Source organism: Mobula hypostoma, chromosome 2, assembly GCF_963921235.1.
Source record: "Mobula hypostoma chromosome 2, sMobHyp1.1, whole genome shotgun sequence".
Classification (NCBI taxonomy): domain Eukaryota; kingdom Metazoa; phylum Chordata; class Chondrichthyes; order Myliobatiformes; family Myliobatidae; genus Mobula; species Mobula hypostoma.
Genome location: NC_086098.1, coordinates 173,556,392 through 173,582,924, shown reverse-complemented (window position 1 = coordinate 173,582,924; position 26,533 = coordinate 173,556,392). Strand labels below are relative to the sequence as shown.

The 26,533-nt window shown below is 43.3% G+C and overlaps 1 protein-coding gene across 1 annotated transcript in view; it reads right to left on the bottom strand.

The window, feature by feature from the left end:
• gss (glutathione synthetase) overlaps positions 1–26,533 on the bottom strand; it is a 130,733-nt gene that overhangs the window by 3,620 nt on the left and 100,580 nt on the right. The window contains exons 10-12 of the mRNA XM_063041089.1: positions 26,335–26,529; positions 20,003–20,084; positions 11,168–11,357 (exon numbers count right to left, since the gene is read on the bottom strand). Of these exons, the coding sequence (XP_062897159.1) occupies positions 11,168–11,357; positions 20,003–20,084; positions 26,335–26,529 (467 nt within the window). The remainder of the gene's footprint in view (positions 1–11,167; positions 11,358–20,002; positions 20,085–26,334; positions 26,530–26,533) is intronic.

Genomic DNA, 26,533 nt, shown 5'->3' with positions numbered 1-26,533 from the left:
TTCCATAGATGCCAGACCTGCTGGCTTGCTTTATTCTAGCCATCTTCTTCATATCGTTTCCATCTTCAAAGAGAGCAAGAAAAAAAATTGTGATTCCTGTACAGCAAATTTCTAATCTTTTTGTTTATTTGTTCATATCATGTGGGTCTCTCTGGCAAAGCCAATATTTATCATTCATCCCTCTCCTCCCCTTGAATTGAGGAAGCAGTTAAGGATAATTATCGCTAATATCTTTCCCTTAAGGACATTGTGTACTAAATGCAGACGTTTCTAATTTCTTTAGACGACGAGATAACATCCTGATGAAGGGTCTCAGCCCAAAACATTGACTGTTTATTCTTTTTCAGAGTTGCTGCCTAACCTGCTGAGTTTCTCCAGCATTTTGTGTGTGTTGCTTTGGATTTCCAGCATCTGCAGATTTTCTTGTGTTCATGATGCATCCTGACCGGTTGCATCACAGCCACAAACAGAAAACTTATAAAAAGTAGTGGATACAGCCCAGCCAATCAAACTCACCAGCACTGAGAACATCTGCAAGGAATGTTGCCACAAGAAAGCAGCATCCATTGTCAAGGACCCCCACCATCCAGGCCAAGCTCTCTTCTCGCTACTACCATTAGGCAGAGGGACAGAAGCCTTAGTTCCCATACCACCATGTTTAGGAACAGTTATTACCCCTCAACCATCAGGTTTTTGAACCAGCATGGATATTTTCACTCACTGAACTAATTCTACAACCTATGGACCCACTTTTAAGGACTCTACAACTTATGTTTTTGATATTTATTACCTACTTATTTAATATTATTAAAATATTATTATTTTGGGTCTCGTCCTGAAAAAAAAATTGACTGTTTACTCTCTTCCATAGATGCTGCCTGGCTTGCTGAGTTCCTTCAGCATTTTGTGTGAATATTATTTATTTTTTGTATTTGTACAGTTTGCCTTTTGCACATTGGTAGTATATGGTGACATACATGTACTTTGAACAGCGCTGTGTGAAATGTACCTCCTATACACTGCAGCAGTTCAAGATGGTAAAATAGACCCTTTCTTAAGTTCATTGTCATAGGGTCAGAGGTTCCGAACCTGGGGTCCACAGATCCTTTGGTTAATGGTGGGGATTCATGGCATAAGAAAGGTTGGGAATCCCTGTCATGAGCACAGACACAGACACACACACACACACACACAATAAATGCCATGAAAATGCCAAGACAAACTTAGACATGGCAACAAAGGATCTGATGAGGTAGTCTTCATTAGTCAAGGGATTGAAAACCAAAAGCCATGAGGTAATGTTGCAGCTCTATAAAACCGTGGATAGACCATACTTGGACTATTGTGTTTAGTTTTGGTCGCCTCATTATAGGAAGAGTGTAGAAGCTTTAGAGAGTACAGAGGAGTACAGGATGCTACCTGGATTAGAGAGCACATTTTCTGAGGATCGGTTGAGCAAGCTAGTGCTTTTCCCTATGGAGCGAACGAAGGAGGATGAGAGGTGACTTGATGGAGGTGAACAAGATGACGAGAGGCACAAATTAAGTGGATAGCCAGACTTTTTCACAGGGTGGAAATGACTAATATGAGGGAATATAATTTTAAGGTGATTGGAGGAAAGTGAAAGAGGTGATTTATTTATTTATTTTCACATAGAGAGTGGTGGGTGTGTTGAACACCCTGCCAGGGGTGGTGGTAGGTGCAGATACATTAGGGACATTTAAGAGACTCTTAGATAGGCATATGGATAATAGAAAAATGGAGGGCTATGTAGGAGGGAAGAGTTAGATTGATCTTAGAGTAGGTTAAAAGGCTGGCACAACACAACATTGTGGGCCATAGGGCCTGTACTGTGCTGTACTGTTCTATATTCTATAAGCAACTCAAATTAACAAATTATACATAACTTGAACAATAAAATAAGAAATATTGTCTGAGATAGTGTTAAGGTTTTTCGGGTCATTTCAAGAACCTGATGGGAGTGGGGAAGAAGTTGTTGAAGACCGGGCTCTTCAGGCTTCTCAAAGGCAGAATGATTTATCACAAACACTGATTGTGCCAGCAATGCCCAAGTCCCATAACTGAATACAGAAAGATTCTGGATTCTTAATATTCATTCAATATGAGTACTGTATGTGAAAAGCAACAGAAAACTGCAGTAAGTTTTGATGCCTGCAGTAACCTCAAATTCAAAAAAGTCTGTTTATTATTGAAGTTTGTACATGTCACCATATATTACCTTGAGATCCATTTTCTTCCAGGTATTTACGGGAAAGTAAAGAAAAAGTAGAATTTATGATGGATCATATTCTGCAATGGAGGTCAGTGACCTGTTGTATGCCTCAGGGATCTGTTCTGGGACCCCTTTTCGTGATTTTTATAAATGATCTGGATGAAGAAGTGGAGGGATGGGTTAGTAAATTTGCTGATGACACAATGGTTGGGGGTGTTGTGGATAGTGGGGAGGGCTGTCAGAGGTTACAGATAGGATGCAAAAGTGGGCTGAGAAGTGGCAGATGGAATTCAATCCAGATAAGTGTGAGGTGGTTCATTTTGGTAGGTCAAATATGATGGCAGAATAAAGTATTAATGGTAAGACTCTTCGCAGTGTGGAGGATTAAAGGGATCTTGGGCTCCGAGTCCATAGGACACTCAAAGCTGTTAAGCAGGTTGACTGTGTGGTTAAGAAGGCATACGGTGTATTGGCCTTCATCAATGGAGGATAGAGTTCAAGAGCCAAGAGGTAATGTTGCAGCTGTATAGGATCCTGGTCAGACCCCACTTGTAGTACTGTGCTCAGTTCTGGTCACCTCACTACAGGAAGGATATGGAAACCATAGAAAGGGCACAGAGGAGATTTACAAGAATGTTGCCTGGATTGGGGAGCATGTCTTATGAGAATAAGTTGAGCGAACACGTCCTTTTCTCCTTGAAGTGACAGAGGATGAGAGGTAACCTGATAGAGGTGTATAAGATGATAAGGGGCGTTGATCCTGTGGATAGTCAGAGGCTTTTTCCCCCAGGGCTGAAACACGAGAGGGCACAGCTTTAAGGTGCTTGGAAGTAGGTACAGAGGGAATGACAGGGGTAAATTTATTTATTTATTTTACACAAAGAGTTGTGAGTGTGTGGAATGGGCTGCTAGCGGCTGTGGTGGAGGCGGATATAATAGGGTCTTTTAAGAGACTCTTGGATAGGTACATGGATCATAGAAAAAGAGGGCTATGGGTAACCTGCGGTAATTTCTAAAATAAGTATATGTTTGGCACAACATTGTGGGCTAAAGGGCCTGTATTGTGCTGTAGGTTTTCTATGCTTCTAAATACAAACAACCAATGTGCAGAAAGAAGGCATAATATTAAAAATATGAGTTGTTATTGTTGTAACCATCTTGCACTTTGTGGTGCATTGGGCAGCTTTTTTTTTGCCGTTTCCATAGCATTTGACTTTTTTTGAGGCAGAGCTCAACCCAGCAGAGATAGAAAGTGTACAAGGAGCCAGCCGGATTTGAACTTGGGATCATTTGCCTCCAAGCCTGGAGCTGATGTAACTACACAACCAGCTGGCTTAACATGAGTTGTAGAGGCTTTGAAAGTGAGTCTGTAGGTTGTGGAACCAGTTCAGAGTTGTAGTGAGTGAAGTTATCCACAATGGTTCAGTTTGTTGGTTGTAGGGTAATAACTGTTTCTGAACCTGGTGGTGTGGGACCTGAGGATTCTCTACCTCCTGCCCGAGCAGTGGACATTTCCAGTGGGGGTGGGGGGGAACATCTCTAGAGGTGTGCCTTTCAGAACTTGCTAAGTTGTCAATAACAGATGGCTGTGATGTCAGTAACATTTTAGCCATGTATACTCCAAGTCTACTGCTTCTGGACCCATGATGAAACCAAGCCACAAGTCCAAGAGAAAGACTCAATGCAATCTTGTAAAGTACTTCATTTGACTGATTGCACAGATAAACAGGTCATCTTTTCTGAGGAGATTTGGTATGCACCAAAGACTCTTGCAGACTTCTACAGGTGTGCAAATGGGTGGCGGGGTGGAGAAATGTCCCTAACTAAAGGAGTTGTAAGGCATTCCTTCCCTCTGCAGGTCACCCTGGGGCAAGATGTAGCAACTGCTTAGCCCCCGATCAGGGTCACATGAAGCCATGGAAGCAGTGGTGGATGGTCATATGAGCAGCTGGTGCATATCATAAGTCCTGGTTTATGTGACCACTGACACCAGGCAGACAATCTCTGAAGAGTATTGTGAACAGCTCGGGTCATCCGTCTTGTAAAGACACTGCTCAGAAGGCAGGAACAGCAAACCTCTTCTGCAGAAAAATTTGCCAAGAAGAATCATGGTCATGAAGAGGATATGATTGTCAACATCTACGAAGAGGCACCTAACGAATGAACAGACAATGGACAGCATTCTGACCGACTGCATCACAATCTGGTATGGAGCTGCTGATGCGTAGGATTGCAATATCATGCAGAGGGTTTAGACTTAGCCAGTTCCATCATGGCCACAACCCACCCCATCATTGAGGATACCTTCAAGAGGCGGCGTCTAAAGAAGGCAGCTTCCATTACTAAGTACCTTCAGCATCTTGGACATGCGCCTTCTCGTTATCACCATCAAGGGTGGTATTTCTCTGCTATCTCCTCTGCTATCACATTTCTGAACATTTCATGAACATTACCCTCATCATTCTTTTCTCTGCACTATTTATTTTGTAATTTATAGTAATTTTATGTCTTTGCACTGTACTGCTGCTGCAGGACAGCAAATTTCATGTCATACAACACAGTGCTAATTCCAATGACGATCACATTGTGGTGATGATGCTGAGACTTCCTTCCATCTTCAACTGCACAGTGCACTTAATGTAAAGTAGTACTGGATTTTTTTTTATCACCAACAAAACACTCTATAATAAATCAGAGCTTCATAACCCATTTACAGTTTAAAATTAAATTATTATCTACAACACATTCGAGCTCATGTAGGGCCCACTGTTCACAGATATCTCCTAATGTACTCATGAACACCACATGCTCCTTCTCCAATTCACCTGGGCATGGATGTAACCCCAGAAGAGGGGCAGGCAATCAGCTTGGACAGAACCTTCGACTGCCTGATGCCTGGACCTACGAAGGAGCCAACCTGGCCAGGCCCTGGGGCAAACTCGCTCCTCTTCACAGATTGGGAGTGTGGGACTGAAGGAGCAGCCCCTTCAGATTCTCAAGACAGAGGTCACAACCTCTCATGCTCCATATACACATGGTCCACTGACCCCTTCCAATTATAGAAAGGACAGGTGGGTGGGGTGTCAGTGAAGACACTCAAAAATCTGTTGCACAGCACCTTCCACCCCAGGCCCTGAATGTACAGGGGAAGAATCTCTGCATACAGAACCCCCCCCGGGGATCTCCCTCGCTGTGGAATGGTAAAACAGATAGTCACTGTGTGTCCGAACGGCTAACAAGGGCAAAGAAGTGAAAAGTATGCAGGAGCAGCCTGTAGAAAAACCGTCTCGCTGCGTCACGAAACGGCGTGGTGACGTTCGATAGGTGTGTTTGTCCTAAGGCTGGAATCGCTCAGCACTGTAGTGTGGGGTATTTATTAGGTGTGTCCAAAAACAACCTTAAAAAAATTAGCAAGAATAGTGAAAAGGAAACTGCCAATGCTTATAAAAAGATATCTACCAGAAATTACAATAATAGCTGCATACTTTGTCCAGTGTGAACTCCTGGCAGCTTTGATCTCTCTCTTACCGACAGTGATGAGCCCTGGTACCCAGGATGTACCAACTTTAATTACCAATACGGTAAAGTTAACATAAGAATCATAATATGATGCACCCCACAATGTAGTTACAATCACATTTTATTATAAACAGAAGTGTCTACCTTAAATACTGTTTACAAACAACATTAAAAAATGACTTCATTAAAAACTGAGTGGATGAGCGTGTGCCTACAAAGACTTACTGTACATTCCCAAACCAAAAACATGGATGAACCAGGAGGTATGTCACCTGCTGAAGGCTAGATCTGTGGCATTCAAGTCTGGCAACTCAGGTCTGTAGTAGAAAACCAGGTATGATTTGTGGAGGGCTATTTCAAGGGTGAAGAGACAATTTTGATTGAGGTTGAGGGCGACATGTGGCAGGGATTGAAGACATTACTTCCTATAAAGCGAAACCCACTAGCATGAATGGCAGTGATGCTTCACTACGAGATGAACTCAACGTCCCCACTTTGAAAGGGAGAATACAACTTCAGCTGTGAAGATCCCTGCTGCACTTGATAACCCTGTGATCTCCGCCTCAGAGGCTGATGTTAGACTGTCTTCAAAGAGGGTGAACCCTCGCAAAGCAGAAGGTCCCGATGGAGTACCCGATAAGGCTCTGAAAACCTGTGCCAACCAACTGGCAGGAGTATCCAAGGATATTTTCAACCTCTCAATGCTATGAGCAGAAATTCCCAGTTGCTTCAAAAATGCAACAATTATACCAGTGCCTAAGAAGAATAATATGAACTGCCTTAATGACTATCGCCCGGTAGCACTCATGTCTACTGTGATGAAATGCTTTGAGAGGTTGGTCATGACTAGACTGCACTCCTGCCTCAGTAAGGACAAGGACCCATTGCAATTTGCCTATCACCACAACAGGTCAATGGCAGATGCAATCTCAATGGCTTTTTTGACCACCTGGACAACACAAATACCTGTGCCAGGATGCAATTCATTGACTATAGCTCAGCATTTAATATTATAATTCCCTCAATCCTGACTGAGAAGGTACAGAGCCTTTGTATCTTCCTCTGCAATTGGATCCTCGACTTCCTACTGCTCTACTCTCTATATATGACTGTGTGGCTAGGCATAGCTCAAATACCATCTATAAATTTGCTGATGATACAACCATTGTTGGTAGAATCTCAGATGGCGACGAGAGGACGTACAAGAGCGAGATATGCCAACTAGAGGAGTGGTGTCACAGCAACAACCTTGCACTTAATGTCAGTAAGTCGAAAGAGCCTTCAGGAAGGGTAAGGTGAAGAAACACATACCAATCCTCATAGAGGGATCAGAAGTGGAGAGAGTGAGCAGTTTCAAGTTCCTGGGTGTCAAGATCTCTGAGGACCCAACCTGGTCCCAACATATCGATGCAGTTATAAGGAAGGCAAGACAGTGACTATACTTCATTAGGAGTCTGAAGAGATTTGATATGTCACCAAATACAGTCAAAAACTTCTATAGATGTACCATGGAGAAGATTCTGACAGGCTGCATCACTGTCTGGTATGGTGGTGGGGGGTTACTGCACAGGACCAAAAGTAGCTGCAGAGGGTTGTAAATTTAGTCGGCTCCATTTTGGGTACTAGCCTACGAAGTACCCAGGACATGTTCAAGGAGCGGTGTCTCAGAAAGACAGCATCCAATATTAAGGACCTCCAGCACCCAAGGCATACCCTTTTCACACTGTTACCATCAGGAAGGAGGTACAGAATCCTGAAGGCACACACTCAGCGATTCAGGAACAGCTTCTTCCCCTCTGCCATCCGATTCCTAAATGGGCATTGAACCCGTGAATACTACCTCACTTATTAAAATATATATTATTTCTGTTTTTTTGCACAATTTTTAATCTATTCAATATACAAAGGCGAGGGAAGAGGACCGGGTCGAGACAACAGAGGCTTTTGGAGAAGAGAAGTTATAAGCCCTGTCTCCCCTCTCTTATCATGGGAAATGTGAGATCGCTGGGGAATAAAATGGACGAACTGACTGTGCTTGTCAGGAGTCAGAGAACATTTCAAGAGAGCAGTGTCATGTGTTTTACTGAAACGTGGCTGCACGAGGACATACCCGATCAAAGCGTTTCCATAGAGGGCTTCCAGACCGTTCGAGCTGACCGGAATTGCACTGAGAGCGGTAAGCGTAAAGGAGGGGGGCTGGTGGTTCCGGTAAATACCAAATGGTGCAATCCTGGGCATATTATGATCAAGGAACGGGTCTGTAGCCCGGATTTTGAACTTTTTGCTGTTGGACTCCGGCCATATTACTTGCCAAGGGAAATCTCGCATGCAATTGTGGTTGTTGTGTACATCCCTCCCTCTGCCAACCCGACGTCGGCGTGTAACATCATTTACACCGTCATAGCCAGACTACAAACCCAGCACCCGAGTGCCCTCATTACCATCTCGGGTGACTTCAACCATGCTACCATGGCTGGAACACTGCCCAACTTCATGCAGTATGTGAGCTGTACAACCAGAGGGGAGAGGACTCTGGATTTGATGTATGCTAACGTTAAGGATGCATACAGCTCCTCTCCCCTCCCCCCACTGGGAAGGTCAGATCCCAACCTGGTGCATCTAAAACCCTGCTATGTGCTTCTGGTGAAGAGTAAACCTGCAACCTCGAGGACAGTGAGAAAATGGTCAGAGGAGGCTTATGAGGCGCTCCAGGGTTGTTTTGAGGTGACAGACTGGCAGGCACTCTGTGAGCCACATGGAGAGGATATTGATGAGCTCACAGATTACATCAACTTCTGTGTGGACTGCAATGTTCCGACAAGAACTGTCCTTTGTTATTCAAATAACAAGCCATGGGTGACAAAGGACATTAAGGACATCCTGAACGCTAAAAAGAGGGTGTTTAGAGATGGAAATAGGGAGGAGCTGAGGGCAATACAGAGTGACCTGAAGACCAGGATCAGGGAGGCTAAAGACAGGTACAGGAGGAAGCTTGAGTGGGAACTCCAGCAGAACAACGTGAGAGAGGTCTGGAGGGGGATGAGGACCATCACTAGGTTCCGGCAAACTAGCAACAGAGGAGCGGAAGGCAGTGTGGACAGGGCCAATGAACTTAACCTGATCTTTAACAGATTTGACAGTGTGGCCCCTGCCCATCCCACACATGAGCCATCTGTTGTCGGCCCCCAACCAACACATATTCCACTCTCCCCTCCTACCCCTCCTCACAGTCCCCCACCCTGCTCTCATGACTATACCACTTCCCCACACGAAACCACCACGGTGGGCTTCACAGCTCTACAGGTGAGAAAACAGCTGAAACGTCTCAACCCAAGCAAGGCTGCAGGACCGGATGGTGTCAGTACTAGGGTGCTCAAAGCCTGTGCCCCTCAGCTATGTGGAGTACTTCGCCATGTATTCAACCCGAGCTTGAGGCTCCGGAGGGTTCCTGTATTGTGGAAGACGTCCTGCCTTGTCCCTGTGCCGAAGACGCCGCGCCCCAGCGGCCTCAATGACTACAAACCGGCGGCATTGACCTCCCACATCATGAAGACCCTGGAGAGACTTGTTCTGGAGCTGCTCCGGCCTATGGTCAGGCCACACTTAGATCCTCTCCAGTTCGCCTACCAGCCCCGACTAGGAGTTGAGGATGACATCGTCTTCCTGCTGAACCGTGTCTACGCCCACCCGGACAAGCCAGCGAGCACTGTGAGGGTCATGTTTTTTGACTTCTCCAGTGCGTTCAACACCATCCGCCCTGCTCTGCTGGGGGAGAAGCTGACAGCGATGCAGGTGGATGCTTCCCTGGTATCATGGATTCTTGATTACCTGACTGGCAGACCACAGTACGTGTGCTTGCAACACTGTGTGTCCGACAGAGTGATCAGCAGCACTGGGGCTCCACAGGAGACTGGCTTGTCTCCCTTTCTCTTCACCATTTACACCTCGGACTTCAACTATTGCACAGAGTCTTGTCATCTTCAGAAGTTTTTGGATGACTCTGCCATAGTTGGATGCATCAGCAAGGGAGATGAGGCTGAGTACAGGGCTACGGTAGGAAACGTTGTCACATGGTGTGAGCAGAATTATCTGCAGCTTGATCTGAAAGAGACTAAGGAGCTGGTGGTAGACCTGAGGAGATCTAAGGTACTGGTGACCCCTGTTTCCATCCAGGGGGTCAGTGTGGACATGGTGGAGGATTACAAATACCTGGGGATACTAATTGACAATAAACTGGACTGGTCAAAGAACACTGAGGCTGTCTACAAGAAGGGCCAGAGCTGTCTCTATTTCCTGAGGAGATTGAGGTCCTTTAACATCTGCCGGACGATGCTGAAGATGTTCTACGAGTCTGTGGTGGCCAGTGCTACCATGCAGCAGGCTGAGGGTGGCAGACACCAACAGAATCAACAAACTCATTCGTAAGGCCAGTGATGTTGTGGGGGTGGAACTGGACTCTCTGACGGTGGTGTCTGAAAAGAGGATGCTGTCCAAGTTGCATGCCATCTTGGTCAATGTCTCCCATCCACTACATAATGTACTGGGTGGGCACAGGAGTACATTCAGCCAGAGACTCATCCCACTGAGATGCAGCACTGAGCGTCATAGGAAGTCATTCCTGCCTGTAGCCATCAAAACTTACAACTCCTCCCTTAGAGGGTCAGACATCCTGAGCCAACAGGCTGGTCCTGGACTTATTTCATAATTTACTGGCATAATTTACATATTACTATTTAACTATTTATGGTTCTATTACTAGTTATTATTTATGGAGCAACTGTAACAAAAACCAATTTCCCCTGGGATTAATTATGACTATGACTATACATACACTGTTATTGAACTACTTCTCATTACTAATTTTTCTTCTTCTTCTGTATTTTGTGTTGCATTGAACTGCGGCTGCTAGGTTAACAAATTTAACAGCACATGCCGGTGATAATACACCTGATTCTGATTCACACATTTATACATCCCCGTTACTAAAGAAATGGAATATTCCACCATGTATGGCAGGAAAGGCACAATAAAGCCAACCTGAGCACATCGATCCATGACGAGAATATATTGGGGGAAGATAATGAAGAGTGTATACTCAGTGCAATGATAGCAGAATGACAAGGCAATGTTTCTGTGGGTAAATGCACATGTGGAAGGAGTGTGTTTACCAAGCACTCTCTGTCACAGGTGGCTATCTCCACGATTGAGGTCTCAAGCTGTGTGCCTAAGAACCGTTTCCAAAAAGAAATCTTAGGCCTTGGGTTCGATGAGTAATTCTAGTTGAGCCACGATTAACACAGATGGTAAGCACTTGAAATGACACTTGTTCTACAGGCTCCCATATGCTAAATCAATGGATTTAGCAGAGGGGCAATGAGGTGAGAATGGATCAAAGTGTTAGGGGCACCTCCTTACCTGATGTAGACACCGAACATTCCCAATTCAACTATACACTCCTTCAGTTCCACAGCCGCGCCAGACTGCAGCAGGTAATTCTTCACTGCCTGTGGTCTGATCCGGTCCATCAGGATATAGGCTGATCGCTTTGATCCGTCTTTAATACTCAACAGAACCTGCTTCAGCTCTTCACTGAAAATGTTGTTACCTGACACCAACAGGAATAGAAAGAATTACACAATCACAGTATCACTTGTGTGGCCCTTTGGTGTGTTAATTAACCCTGTTCCATTAACCACCACCCTACAACTCCAGAAAGACCATAAGACACAAGAGCAGAATCAGGACACTTGGCCCATCAAATCTGCTCCAGCAGTCCTTCATGGCTGATTTATTATCCTTCTCAACCCCATTTTCCTGCCTTGTCCCCTTTCTCCATTGACATCCCTACTAATCAAGAGCCTATCAACATCCACTTTAAATATACCCATTGACTTGGTCTCCACAGACATCTGTGGCACTGAATTCCACAGACTTACCACCGTCTCGCTAAAGAAATTCCTTCTCAGCTCTGTTGTAAAGGGATATCATTGTATTTAGAGGCTGTGCCCTCTGGTCCTAGACTCCCCAACTATAGGAAACATTGTCTCCACATCTGATCTATCGAGGCCTTTCAATATTTGATAGGTTTCAGTGAAATTCCCCTCATTCTTCTAAACTCCAGCAAGTATTGGCCCAGAGCCATCGAACACTCTTTTCATTCCTCGGGTCATTCTTGTGAACCTTCTCTAGACCCTCTCCAATGCCAGCATATCTTTTCCTAAATAGGGGGCCCAAACCTGCTCACAATACTCCCAGTGCAGTCTGCCCAATGCCTTATAAAGCCTCAGCATTAAGATTTAAGATTCAAAGTACATTTATTTTCAACATACATTTATTATCAAAGAATACATAAATTCTGCAACCTTGTTTGCTTACAGGTAGCTGCAAAGCAAGAAACCCTAAAGAACCCAATTAAAAAAACAAATAAAGACCAACCCCCAAATTCCTCTGCACACAGAGAAAGATGGGGGAAAAAACACAAAACATATCATGCAAACAATAGAAGCAAGCAGCAACAATAGCATTCCAAACCAAATTGAGCCCTTAGATCCGAATCCCTAGAGCTGCCTGGAGTAGGCCCAAAGCCTCGATATTCAGTTCATCATGTTAGTGGGGCAAATCGCTGCAAAGTTCGCAGACATGAAGCACAGCAGGTGGGGGCAGTTTCATAGCCTTCATGTCGTGGAGGAGCCCCAGTCTATTTGGGCCAGTGTTTAAATTGTCCAAACAGCAGCTCGCAGCTTGCAATCGAATCCAGGATCCACTGCAGTAAATCACTTCGGGCTACATTTTGTCGCCGAAGAACCGCTCTTGTCCTCTACAAATCGGCTTGGTGCCCAGAGTGGTCCAGCCTTGCCCGACTCTCAACACCCTGCTTTTCCAGTCTATCTGGGCCGGTGCTTAAATTGTCCAAACAGCGAAATGTGCCTCGCATTAAGACCCGGGTCCCACTGTGGTGAATTGCTCCAGGCCCAGAACACACTGGCCAGTGATTCGCTTCGGGCCTAGATTATGCTGCTGAAGAAGCTGTTCCCGACCTCTCCAAATCAGATCGGCGCTTTAAGCGATCCACCCTCACATCGGGTTAGTTGGACGGGTGTCGAAACTCCTCTGTCTCGTCTTCTCCCCTCCGAATTGTCCACTCCAACCAGCATGGCTTGAACTCTCAAGTATGCCAATTTTGCAGCGCACGCCCCATGAATTTGCTTTGCTTTCACTTCATTGTTTGAGGTGTTAGTTTACCACAAATTACTTTTTTAAAAAAAGTGTTATCAGTAACATTTTTCATCAAATTTCTTTGCTTCCAAACCACCAGTCAATCACACGCGTTCAGTAGCGCCACCTTAAACAAGGAAGCAGAACCATTAGAATCAGGTTTAATATCCTGGCATATGTTGTGGAATTTGTTAAATTTGTGGCAGCAGTACAATGCAATATATGATAATATAGAGAAAAAGAAAACTGTGAATTACATTGTATAAAATAGTTGAATTAAATAAGTACTGCAAAAAACAGGAAATAAAAAGTAGTGAGGTAGTGTTCATGAGTTCAGAAATTATTCCATTCAGAAATTTACTCTCAATTCCCTTTTGAAGGCCCTGACTGCTTCAATCACCTTCACAGGCAGAAAATTCCAGTCCGTAACTGCACACAGCTCATTTTATCTCTTCATTAGAAAAAAATTTAGAGATATAGCACAGTAACAGGCCCTTCCAGCCCAACTTGCCTGTGCCACTTAATTACATCCATGTGACCTGGGTACCTGGTTTAGCCTGGTAACCTGTATATCTTTGGAATGTGGGGGGGGCGGCGGAATTGAAGCCCGAAGCGAATCACAGGGCGTTGAGGTCAAGGCCCAGAGCGATTCACTGTGGCGGAGCCCAGTTCCCACTGTGAGGCACAATCCACTGTTTGGACTATTTAAAATTTGGCCCAGGTAGACTGGAAAGGCAAGATGTTGGGACTGGAGGAGTGAGTCGGGCCAATTTCACTTGCTCTCCCGCAATGTTCACACCTCTCCCCACAAAGCTGAGGCTGCGATTCTGTCCCCGGCTCCTGTGCTTCGTATCTGATGTGACGAGAATACACATAAAATTAAGATGTTTGCTGGCCTGGGTTAGCATCAGTGACATCAGCAAGTGGTCTGCCACCTGCCCTCAGGGGAAGGAGAGATAAGGAACAATGGAGCAGCATCTGGAGATGTGTAATGAAGGGACGGGAGAGAGAGCTGTCTGGAGCGGCTCCCCCTTTGAACCCTGAACTGTTTGAAGTGGTGGACAGGCGATGCCCCAGCAGGGGGATAAAAAGGGATAGGTTCGCTAAGGCAGGACACATACGCCACCCGAGGTAACGAGACCCTGGAAGCAGTACGCCTCTCACGAGTCGGTGGGAAGTATCAGACAACAGCCAGGGTGGAAAGGTACGATCAGCGGGAACCCGGTGTGTGTCCGCCCTTGCCTGGGTGCCGGGTTCACTGCAGAGGATCGACCGCATCTGGAGGAGGGGTCACAGTCGGTGACCTCAGGTGACATCACCAAGGACCTGCCCAAAAGCTGCTTGTGAGCCATATCGCCGGTCTGTGAGTGAAGCCGTGTCTGAATGATCAGTTGTTCCTGTTCTCTCTCTCTCTCCCCCCACGTTGTCCATCGCCATGGCAACGATTACTGCGAACTGAACTACCAAACTGGACTGAACTTTGAGTCACTTTGAAATTTGGTCATTTACCCCTAGACAACGATAGAGCTTGATTGATGCTGTTATCTTAATTCTGTGCACATGTGTGTTTATCATCGCTGAACTGTTGCATTTATTATCCTTTCGATTACTGTGTTGCTTGTTTCTTTAATAAAACTTTCTTAGTTCTAGTATTCCAGACTCCAACTGAGTGATCCATTTCTGCTGGTTTGGCAACCCAGTTACGGGGTACGTAACACTGAGAACTTTGTGGCGATTTGCCCCACTAATATGATGAACGGAGACCGAGGATTTGGGCCTACTCTGGGCTGCTCTGAGGATTTGGATCCAAGGACTCGATTTGGTTCAGAATGTTGTTGCTCACTTCCATTGTTTGTATGATTTGTGTTTTTCTCCCCCTCTTCCTCTGTGTGCTGCCTGTAAGCAGACAAATCTCAAGGTCATATAATTTATACATTCTTTGATATTAAGTGTACTTTGAATCTTGAAACTGGAGTACCCGGAATAAATCAGCACAATTTCAATATCCACAATGACATTGTTTACTTCAATATTTTGTGTCTGACAAATGGCTCCATTGAAGTACATACTTAGAGTCAGAGTATATTACAAGTGACAAGACTTCCTCGAGTGGAACATACAACTCTCTAGAGACAAAGGCGAACTGAATCTGGGTTACTGTAATAGCATTATGCTATGTGGTTTCTGATGGAAAGATTCAGTTAAGGGAACAGCTTCTTTCAATTTACCCCATCGAGGCTATTTGGGAATTGACAGACATGGGGCATCCTTTAGGGATTACCAAATAGGGGTGTCAGGTATGAATACAAACAAGAACTAACCAGTCTTCAAAAGGCCCATTAAGTACAAACAGTAACCAGTTTTGAAATTCTGTCCATATAGCACAGGTTGCCTGGCCCACAGGAGGAGGCTGGCTGCTTGAGGGATATGGTTTGTAAAGTGATGTGACTGTGAGATGTCCTTGTCTGCATCAGCCAAACATCAGACAATGGCTTTAAGTACGAAGTTCAAAATGCTTTTATTATCAAAGTTTGTATGTATTATACAACCTTGAGATTCGTCTCCTTACGGGCAGCCACAAAACAAAGAAACCTCAAAAGAAGCCACTAAAAAAAAGGAACAAGACCGTCAAAACGCCCAATGTGCCGAGGAAAGAAAAATTGTGTAAACAATAAAAGTAAGCAAATAGGTTCAGAACTGAAGTTTTATGAAAGACATCGCTGTAGCCAGAGCAGGCCACGGCATCAGTTCTTGGTAATTGACCTACATCAAGCCAGGAACCTAATGCTATTTTGCAACCTTCTTCAGAGATCAAGGAGAGCTACCACACCAGACGTAGCACATCAAACACAGTCATAGGCATATTGGCTGTATCAATAATTGGGATATTTGTGTTCCCTGAGAGCCAGTTTCACATTAGTAACCTTGAGTGTCTGGTTCTCTATCTTCATAAGCTTTTAGATCGTCTGTGTGAATTACTTTGTCCAAGAGGTGTTTATACATCTAGGAGGTGTCTTGAACCTTACAACGTACTCCCACTATAAATATATGCTTCAAATGAACCATTTGTCAGACATAAAATAATTTATGTCAGCCTCTCTCTGTCTTAGAACATTTTTCAAGAGGGTAAACCCTCACAAGGTATCAGGCCCTGATAGTGTACGAGGTAGGGCACTGAAAACCTGTGCCAACCAACTAGGGCAAGTGTTCAAAGACAATTTCAATCTCTCATTGCTGCAGTCGGAAGTTCCCATGTGCTTTAAAAGGGTGACAGTCATAGCTGTGCGAAAGAAGAGCAGGGTGAACTGTCTCAATGACCAGTATCCGGTGGCACATCTACTGTGACGAAGTGCTTTCAGGTTGGTCATGTCTAGAATCAACTTTCTGGACCCCCTGCAATTTTCCTATCACAATAGGTCTACAAGCTGATCTAATATCACTGGCTCTTCACTCAGCCCTGGATTACCTGGACAATAGCAACACCGGCTCAGTGTTCAGCACCATCATACCTTCGGTACTAATCAACAGCTCCAAAATCTGGGCCTCTGTACCTCCCTCTGCAACTGGATCCTTGACTTCCTCATCAGAAGACCACAGTCAGTGTGGATCACTGCTCTGTTCTCTCTACACCCACATCTGTGTGGTGAGGCACAGCTTAAACACCATCTGTAAACTTACTGATGACACAACTATTGTTGGCAGGATTTCAGATGGTGATGAGGAGACGTACAGTAGTGAGATAGATCAGCTGGTGTCACAAAGGCAAACTTGCAAAGGGTGAGCTGTTTCACATTCCTGGGTGTCACAGACTCTAGCAACTTTGAGGATATACTAGCATTTTAATTGATTGCATCACTGCTTGGTTTGGAGGAACCACTGCACAGGATCGGAAAAACCGCAGCAAGTTGTGAACTCAGCCAGATCAAACATGGGCACCAGCCTCCCCAGCATCGAGGACATCTTCAAAGGGTGATGCCTCAAAAAAAAAGTGGCATTCATCATAAAGGACCTCATCATCCAGGAAATGCTCTCTTATTGTTGCCATCAGGGAGGTGGAACAGGACCCTGAAGGCACAGTCAACATTTTAGGAACAGCTTCTTTTCCTCCACCATCAGATTTCCGAATGGACAATGAAACCATGTACACAGCACCTCAATATTATTTTTAATTTTCTTTCCTTTTTTTGTACTACTTATTTAATTTTTAGAAATAAATCTTATTTTAATTTGTAGTTTCTTTTTAAGTATGTGTCAATGTACCGCTGCTGCAAAACAACAAATTTCACGACATATGCCAGTGATATTAAATCTGATTCTGATTCTGAGCAATTGAAATTGAACTGAATCACCAATGTCACCACTGCCTTTGAGGACAAAAATGGATGCACTTTGAGTTTGGGAGACTCAACTAAGAGGGTCTCCAAGACAATGTTTGCTTGTTGTGATGAATAAAAACTTTCACATCAACTGGTTTCTCCAGTGACTCTGTAAGTGTCAACATAGACTAGTCATGATCTAACAGCCCTCTATCAAGTCTGTCAATCTTCCTTGCTCCCAAGTGAACAACCCCAACTTATCTATTCTAGCATTTCTCCTCATCTCTGGAACTCTGGCCTATTCCAGATAACATCCTCTGCATCTTCCCTCACACCTTTCCTGTCCAGAAACAGGTAACATTCCAGTTGCAGCCTAACTAGTGTCATATACAATTTGAAACGATTAGCTGGCCAGATTTGAAGCACTTTCATAAGAAACATAATAGTCATCTACTGTTTCTATTCCCTCACACCTGCTCCATCATTTAAAATTCAAATAGTACAAAGGAACTTGATAATAAAGCATGCATGCGTCATCATATACTACCCTGAGATTCATTTCCTTGCAGGCGTTCATAGTAAAACAAACAAATACAATAGAATCAATGAAAAACTACACACAAAGTCTGACAAACAACCGAAGTGCTAAACAAGACAAATTATGCAAGTTCAATAACAGTAATATAATAATAATAATCTATTCCAAAAGCCACAATACTTAACACCACTAGAATAGTCTGAAAGTTCCTAGCAATTGGGAAACAAGTATGCTTGGAAATGCCTGTACCTCAGGTTTTACCAGATTGACCCGAGATAAAATAAAGGAATAATAAGAATAATAAAATAAATTAGTAAATAAATGATACTGAGATTATGAGTTGTAGAGTCCTTGAAGGTGAGTCTTTAGGTTGTGGAATCAGAAGCATCTAGACAGACACATGAACAGGCAGGAATGGAGGGATACAAAAACAGGAGATACTGCAGATGCTGGAAATCTTGAGCAACCAGACATAAAGTTTTATTGTTTTCCCTTGCACTACCTCAATACAACATTATAATGAAATGATCTGTACAGATGGCTTGCGAAACTATGTTTTTCCACTGTATCTTGTTACACATGATAATAATATACCCATTTACCTTGGAATGTCTTGGTTTTATTAACGAAGTTTTATAGATATAATTGTGGTTGAGGTATCCAATGGTTGCAACAACACTTCTATAATATAAGCCAACGCTCTTGTGAAGTCGCACTGACATCTAGCAGCAAAAATCCTCTCTTTACTCAGATGTTATCTCCTGAACCAGTGTGGATAACAAGGATTGTCACTGTTGAGACAGTAGACAAATTGGAGTAGCTTCAAGTCACTTCGTAGGCAGGAGTTGATACGTTTCATCACCAACCTCTCAAAGCACTTCATCACAGTGGATGCAAATACTACTGGATGACTGTCATTGAGGCAGGTCACCATGTTCTTCTTAGACACCAGTATAACTGATGCTTGCTTAAAACAGGTCTGTACCTCAGAATGCTGAAACAAGAGGATCAAGGTATTGGTGAACACTCCAGCCAGCTGTTCAGCACAAGTGCTTAGTACTTGGCCAGGACTAAATGCTTATGTGGGTTCACCCTCTCGAAGGATGCTCTCAAGTCAGCCTCAGTGATTGAAATTACAGGTTCATCGGGGGCTGTGGAAGTTTGTGGAAGTTCCATGTTTCGATGGTCTAAGTGAGCATTAAAGGCATCGAGCTCATCTGGGAGCAAAGTGCTGTTGTCACCTATGTTGCTTGGTTTCACCTTGTAGGCGATGGCATTCATGCCCTGCCACAGCTGGCAAGCATCCTTCACTGATTCAAATTTGGTCCATATTTGCCACTTTGCATAAGAAGTGGCTTTCCAGAGATCATACCTGGATTTCTTGTAATTAACTTGGTCACCAGACCTGAATACCACTTATCTGCCCCTCAGATGATGGTGGCTCTCAGGGTTCATCCAGGGCTTCTGGTTGAGGAAGAATCTGATGATTTTGTGGGGACACACTCACCAATAACTGTTTCTCATAGAGTCCGTGATAACTGTGGTGTATTTGTTCAGATCCTCTGATGCGTCCTTGAGCACAGCCCAGTTCACCGACTCAAAGAAATACCATAGCTGCTCATCTGCCTGTGGATAACTTCAATTACTTGAACTGATCACTTCCACAACCTATGGACTCACTTTCAACGACTCTACAATTCATGCTCTCAGTCTTAATTTTTTTAAACTATTGATTTAATATTATTTCTGTATTTGCACAGATTGTCTTCTTTAGCACTGGTTATTTGTCAGTCTTTGTTTATGTATAGTTTTTCATTGATTCTAGTGCATTTCTTCGTACTACTGCAAATGGCTGCAAGAAAATGAAGTTCAAGGTGACGTATATGTACTTTGATAATAAATTCAGTCAAAGGCACATGCTCAATGATTCAGGAACAGCTTCTTTAACTTTGCCATTTGATTCCTGATTGCACATTTGAACATTACCTCGCTACTTTTTTGTTTGCACTACTTACTTAATTTAACTATTAATCAAACTCACAAAGCAATACGGAAGTCAGGGCAAAGGTTTGGATGTTGGTGACCCTCCTGAACCAATACACTTCCTCTGTACTATATGGAAGTTCTCAGCTCAAGAAATAACCCTGTTGTCTGATTTACAAAGAGACAACGTTATCTTACCTCCTCCTTCTCGCTGTGGTTTCAGCACGTAAGATTCTGGATCCTCCAATGCTTTTGCTATTATTTCATCACCCTCACGACCCTGCCACAGAGAAAATTTTGTCTCACTTATTAAAAAAAAGTTTAAAAATGCAACATTATTATTGAGATTTCCATTCAGCTTTCTAAACACTACTCCCATTAGATATTTCATAGATTGTTCCTGTTCTGCTTGGAAGAAACCATTTGCAAACGTTCCCATCCCAATTTAACAGCTCCGTGTTCTTCCTGTGTGGATCCAATGCTATCTACTGTTACCTTATTGTGGGCTGAAGGGCCTACACTATTCTGTGCTCCCTTCAAGCTCCCGTACCTCCCTCTCATTGTCACGATCAGGGAGGAGGTACAAGAGCCTGAAGGCATATACTCAACGATTCAGAAACAACTTCTTCCCCTCCACCATCCAATTTCTGAATGGACATTGAACCCATGAACACTACCTTAATATTTTTTGCACTGCTTACTTAATTTAAATATATATACATACATATACACACACACACACACATACTTACAGTAATTCACAGTTTTTATTAACATGGTATTGCAATACACTGCTGTCACAAATTTCAAATGGCAGACTTCAGGACGTATGCGAGTGACCTAATCCTCTAATACAATCTCCCTGAACAAGGAGGCACAGCAGCACCTCCACTTCCTAAGAAGACTGAGGCAAGCAAGGCACCCCCCCCGTTCTTAACTGAGTTTTACAGGAACACTATTGAGAATGTCCTGATAAGTTGCATCTCCAACTGGTATGGGAGCAGTCGAGTATCAGACCAGAAGTCCCTGCAAAGGACTGTGAGAACAGCTGAGAGGATCATAAGGGTCTCCCTACCATCTATCAGGAGTGCTGCACACACAGGGCCCTTAGTATTATTAAGGATCCCACCCATCCATCCAGCATCTTCTCCGACTTTCTACCGTCAGGCAGGAGATTATGATGCATGAAAACAAGAACGGTCAGGATGAAAAACAGTTTCTCCCCGCAAGCCATTAGGCTTCTGAACTCCCCGCCGCTTCGTATTTGAAGTGTCACTGTTTAACCTGTTCCGTATCTCACAATATTTAATATTAATCCACTTAATTTGTTATTTATGTATGATCCATCTGTAGATTTTATCCTTACTTTTGTAAGTTATCGTGTGCTATGTGTGTTATATAAGATGTTATATAGTGTGGGCACTTGGCCAAGTGGTTAAGGCATTGGACTAGCGATCTGAAGGTCGTGAGTTAGATCCCCAGCCCAGACAGCGTGTTGTGTCCTTGAGCAAGGCACTTAACCACACAGTGCTCTGCGACGACACTGGTGCTGAGCTGTATCGGCCCTTGCCCTTCCCTTGGACAACATTGGTGTCGTGGAGAGGGGAGACTTGCAGCATGGGCAACTGCCGGTCTTCCACACAACCTTGCCCAGGCCTGCGCCCTGGAGAGTGAAAACAAGACTAATGGATGCCTTTATGTGTGTTATATGTACTACTATGCTTTACACCCTGGTTTGAAGAAATGTTGTCTTGTTTCTATATACATTATATTGGTTATATATGTTATGTATCATATATATATTATATGGTTATATATGTTATGTGCTTGTGTATAGTTAAATGACAATAAACTTGACTTGATATTAAACCTGATTCTGAACATGATAAAATACCATGAACATGAACAGAGCAGACAAGATGCAAATTAAGTATAGAAAAGCAAACAGAAACTACAGGACAATAACTCTCTACTAAAAGTAAGATATGATTGGCTGCCTTTTATTAGATTAAATGTAAATGAATGTTTCCATCACAGGTACGTTTACAAGCATTAATGACCAATAGAAACTACATAGATATCTACAGAACCTTGTGGGCTGACAGGCCTGTAATATGCTGTAGATTTCTATGTTCTTTGTTCTCTATAGTTTCTATTGGTCATTAATGCTTGTAAATGCACATAATGATTAGTGAGTTTATTCTTTGTCTGGCAATAAGGAATGAGGACGTGTTTAAGATCCTCATCCGGTCAATGCTTACATAAAACTACAATTCTGAGTGAAATTCTTTGGAGTAGCTCAGGATTGTGCTGCTCCCCTCGTGCACAAGGAAGTAAAGTTTAATTGGGAAATCATTACTAGTTGTTACAACCCAGTTGATCGGAGACAACAAACTCAAGAGCTCAACAGGAATATTTTGGTTTCTCAGTTTGATGCCCACACTGACAAAAAATCTAGTGATCAATAGAAAGACTGAGAATAAATGACTGTTTTATCAGTTTTTACTGCTTCCTCTAGGACAGGGGTTCCCAACCTGGGGTCTGCGGACCCCTCAGCTAATGGTAGGGCTCCAAGGCATAAATAAGGTTGGGAACACCTGCTCTACACAAATCAAAAGAAGTTGCAGGTAGTAAATCACTACACTACACTTTGCCTGAGAGGGCAATTAACCTGAGAGATTCCACTGTTAAAAGCACATGAATTTCTGCAGATGCTGGAAATCCAGAGCAACACATAGCAAATGGTGGAGGAGCTTAGAAGGCCAGGCAGCATTTATAGAAAGGAACAAGCAGCTGACATTTCAGGCTGAGGCCCTTCATTAGCACTTGCTCTCTGCCTGAAAAGTTGACTGTTTATTCCTTTCCTTCCTGCCTGACCTGCTGAGTTCTTCCAGGGTTGTGACTGCACCATCGCAAATGACGAGCTTGCTGTTTTGATATGTAATGTTTGCAAGCAGCATCAAATCATCAGTGGTCACAGTCTTTCTCCCCTCCCAAGAAACTGGATGGGGAGTGGAGTCTCAAACTAGAGGCACAGGATTAAGTTGCGAAGAGGAAGGTTTACAAGGGACATGAGGGGAAATATCTTCCCCACACAGAGGGCAGTGTATACATGGAATGAGCTGTAAGAGGAATTTCACATCATCGAAAAGCCAATGGCAATAAATCCATTCTAATTCTGAAGTGGTAGCGGTGGGCACCATTCTGAAGTTCCAAAGATACTTGGGCAGGTACACGGATAAGAAAGCTTTTGAGGGATAAGGGTCAAATGCAGGTAAATGAGATTACCATGGTCAGTATGGACAAGTTGGGCCAAAGGGCCTGTTTCTGTCCTGTGATCTCTATCCTCCACTTAGTGCACAGATCTGGAGGCTTTTCCTTGCTTTGAAATATAGTTTGATGATTCCCTTGAAATTATAGGAAATTAATGTTTTCTTGAAATACAGTTTGATGATTCCTCTGCTCTTTCTTGAATAAACTGATGTGTTTACTGTGTAACATACCAATCTCCAATTTGTTGTGTAACACCCACTCAGCGGAACTGAAAGTCACCTCTGCTACACGGTGAACCAGTCTTTGCTTTACCCTTCATGCCCACGGCTTAACCATGTGAATGCTGATAGTTGATAGCAACTTGTGTGTCTGTCAGCAGTTCAAAACAACTTTTTAAACACACCTTATGAGAAAAATAAATAAGAATAGCTTGTCCTGGTCCAACCACATAGACACTGTGGCCAAGAAAGCACACCAGCAGCTTTACTTCCTCAATAACAGGAATTACTTCTGAGGAAGCAGAGACAGTAAAAATATGAATTCATGTAATTCACATATATCATAGACTTCGCAGTATCCAAAATATCTTCAAGGAACAACGTCTCAGGAAGGTGGCGTCCCTCATTAAGGTCCCCCAGCATCCAGGACATGCCCTCTTCTCATTGTTACCATCAGGAAGGAGGTACAGAATCCTGAAGGCAAACACTCAGTGATTCAGGAACAGCTTCTTCCCCTCTGCGATTTGATTTCGGAATGGACATTGAACCCATGAACATTCCCTCACTACTTTTTAAAAAAGATTTATTTCTGTTTTTGCACGACTTATTTTAACTTAACTATTTAATATACCTAATTTAATTCAGTTTTTTCTCTATTTATCATGTATTGCTGTTGCAAAGTTAACACATTGCTTGACATATGCCAGCGATATTAAACCTGATTCTCATTTTAAATTCATATAATTCATACATTGAATTATGTTACTATATTTTATAATATCTATAATATCTATATTATATTTATACTATATAATATCGATATAATAACATGAATATTTAATATAATCCTACAATTCTACATGGATTCATCATCATTATGTGCCATGTTGTATGATGTAGGTGATCCTGGTCTCATGACCATGCTTGTCCTTGGCAAATTTTTCTCCAGAAGTGCTTTGCCATTGCTGCCTTCTGGACAGTGTCTTTCACAAAATGGTGACCCCAACCATTATCAATACTCTACAGAGACTGCCTGCCTGGCATCAGTGGTTGTATGACCAGGAGTTGTGATATGCACCAACTGCTCATGACCCTGATCGGGGGGCTAAGCAGGTGTTACATCTTGCCCGAGGGTGACCTGCCAGCTAGTGTTACCCCTCCTTTGGTAGAGATGCATCTCCACCCCGCATCTCAGTAGGAATTATAATTCATATCCTATATCAATTATATTTATATAATTTCTAATTTACAGTACTGTGCAAATATCTTAGACACAAACAGTATATATAGCTAGGGTGACTAGGACTCTTGCACAGTACTGTATTTGTCAATATGGAGCAGAGAGTTAGTTTGTAACTCTGGTGGAAGCAAAGCATGTCAGAATAGCGAGGGTGGAGTGCCATGGGAAGGATGTGGGACAGGTGGCAAAGAAAGCATGCCAGGGATTGGGAGGGGGTGAGGGGGGTGGTGGGGAAGAGGTGGTGTGGGTGCAGACACACCCAACCCTGAGACACCAGGCAAGGTAATTGATTCCAAACAATTGGCTTATTGATCATTACAGAATGTCCCTCTGGTGCTTCTCGCTCCCTCTCCTCTCCTAACCATGATTCCCCTCTCCCTGCCCCATTCCCACTCTCAGTCCACAATAGAGACCCATATCAGAATCAGGTTTATCATCAGTCATGTGTTATGAAATTTATTTTTTTTGTGGCAGAACAGTGCAATACATAAAATCACTACAGTACTGTGCAAAAATCTTGGGCACTCTAGCTAAATTTTTGTGCCCAAGACTTTTGTACAGTACTGCATACTATTTGTTTTTTTTTGAAAACCTTATGTACAAATTTGCATTCTACACCAAGAAAGCATCCTTTCTGAATGTGTCACGGTTTGGTAAGGCAACTGCTCTGTCCTGAACTGCAAGAAGCTGCAGAGTTGTGGACACAGCTCAGCACATCACATAAACCAGCCTCCCCTCCATGCACTCTGACTACACTCCTTGCTGCCTCTAAAAAGCAGCCAGCATACCACTCCTCACAGAGGGATCAGAAGTGGAAAGAGTGAGCAGTTTCAAGTTCCCGAGTGACAATATCTCTGAGGATCTATCCTAGCCCCAACATATCAATGCAGCTAACAAGGCGGCACGGCACTGGCTATATTTCATTAGGAGTTTGAGGTGATTTGGTATATCACCAAAGACATTAGCAAATTTCTACAGAGGTACCGTGGGGACCATTCTAACTGGCTATTGCACAGGATCAAAGTAAGCTGCAGAGAGTTGTAAACTTCGTGAGCACTATAGCCTCTGTAGTATCCAGGACATCTTCAAGGAGCAGTGCCCCAAAAAGGTGACATCCATCATTAAGGACCCTATCATCCAGGTCGTGCTTTGTTCTCATTCCTACCATCGGGAAGAAGGTACAGAAACCTGAAGGCACACACTCAGTGATTCAGGAACAGCTTCTTCCCCTCTGCCAACGGATATCTGAATGGACACTGAACCCATGGACACTACCTCACTACTTTTTATTTTTATTTTTGCACCACTTATTTAATTTAACTAATAAGTATATATACTTACTGCAATTCACATTTTATTTCTATTATCATATATTGCATTGTACCATTGCTACAAAGATAACAAATTTCATGACATATTAAACCTGATTCTGATAATCAAAGACCCCTCTTCACTCTTAATATTCTCTTTTGCCCATCCTTAAAACATAACTGAAGTCTGAAAACATTACACCAGGCCTAAATCAACTTCTGTCCTGTTATTATAAAACCCTTGAATGGATCTCTTGAACATTAAAGATGAATTATTGACCTTAATGTACCACTGCCAATCTGTAACTGTTACACAGCATTCTCCATTCTGTTGCTGCTTTTACTTGCACTAGCTCAATGCACTGATACTTTGAATTGGTCCTTATTGATGGCTTGCAAAGTTAAGTTTCTCCTCTGTACTTCAGTACACATGACAATAATAAACCAGATTCCAATTTGCCGCAGCTCATAAACAGCACATTTACGTACCTTATCGATGCTGTACAGGCCCACGAAAGTGGCACGGATTCGTTTGATGGCTTCTGGGGACTCGGACAGGTAGCGCTCGAGGACTCCAGCACGCACCAACTCCTGCTGTATCTTCTTGGTTCCCACAAGGTGGGTGGCAATATCTGGGCATTTAATTGCCAACGAACGCTCGATCATCAGTCGTGCCAACCAGCACTAC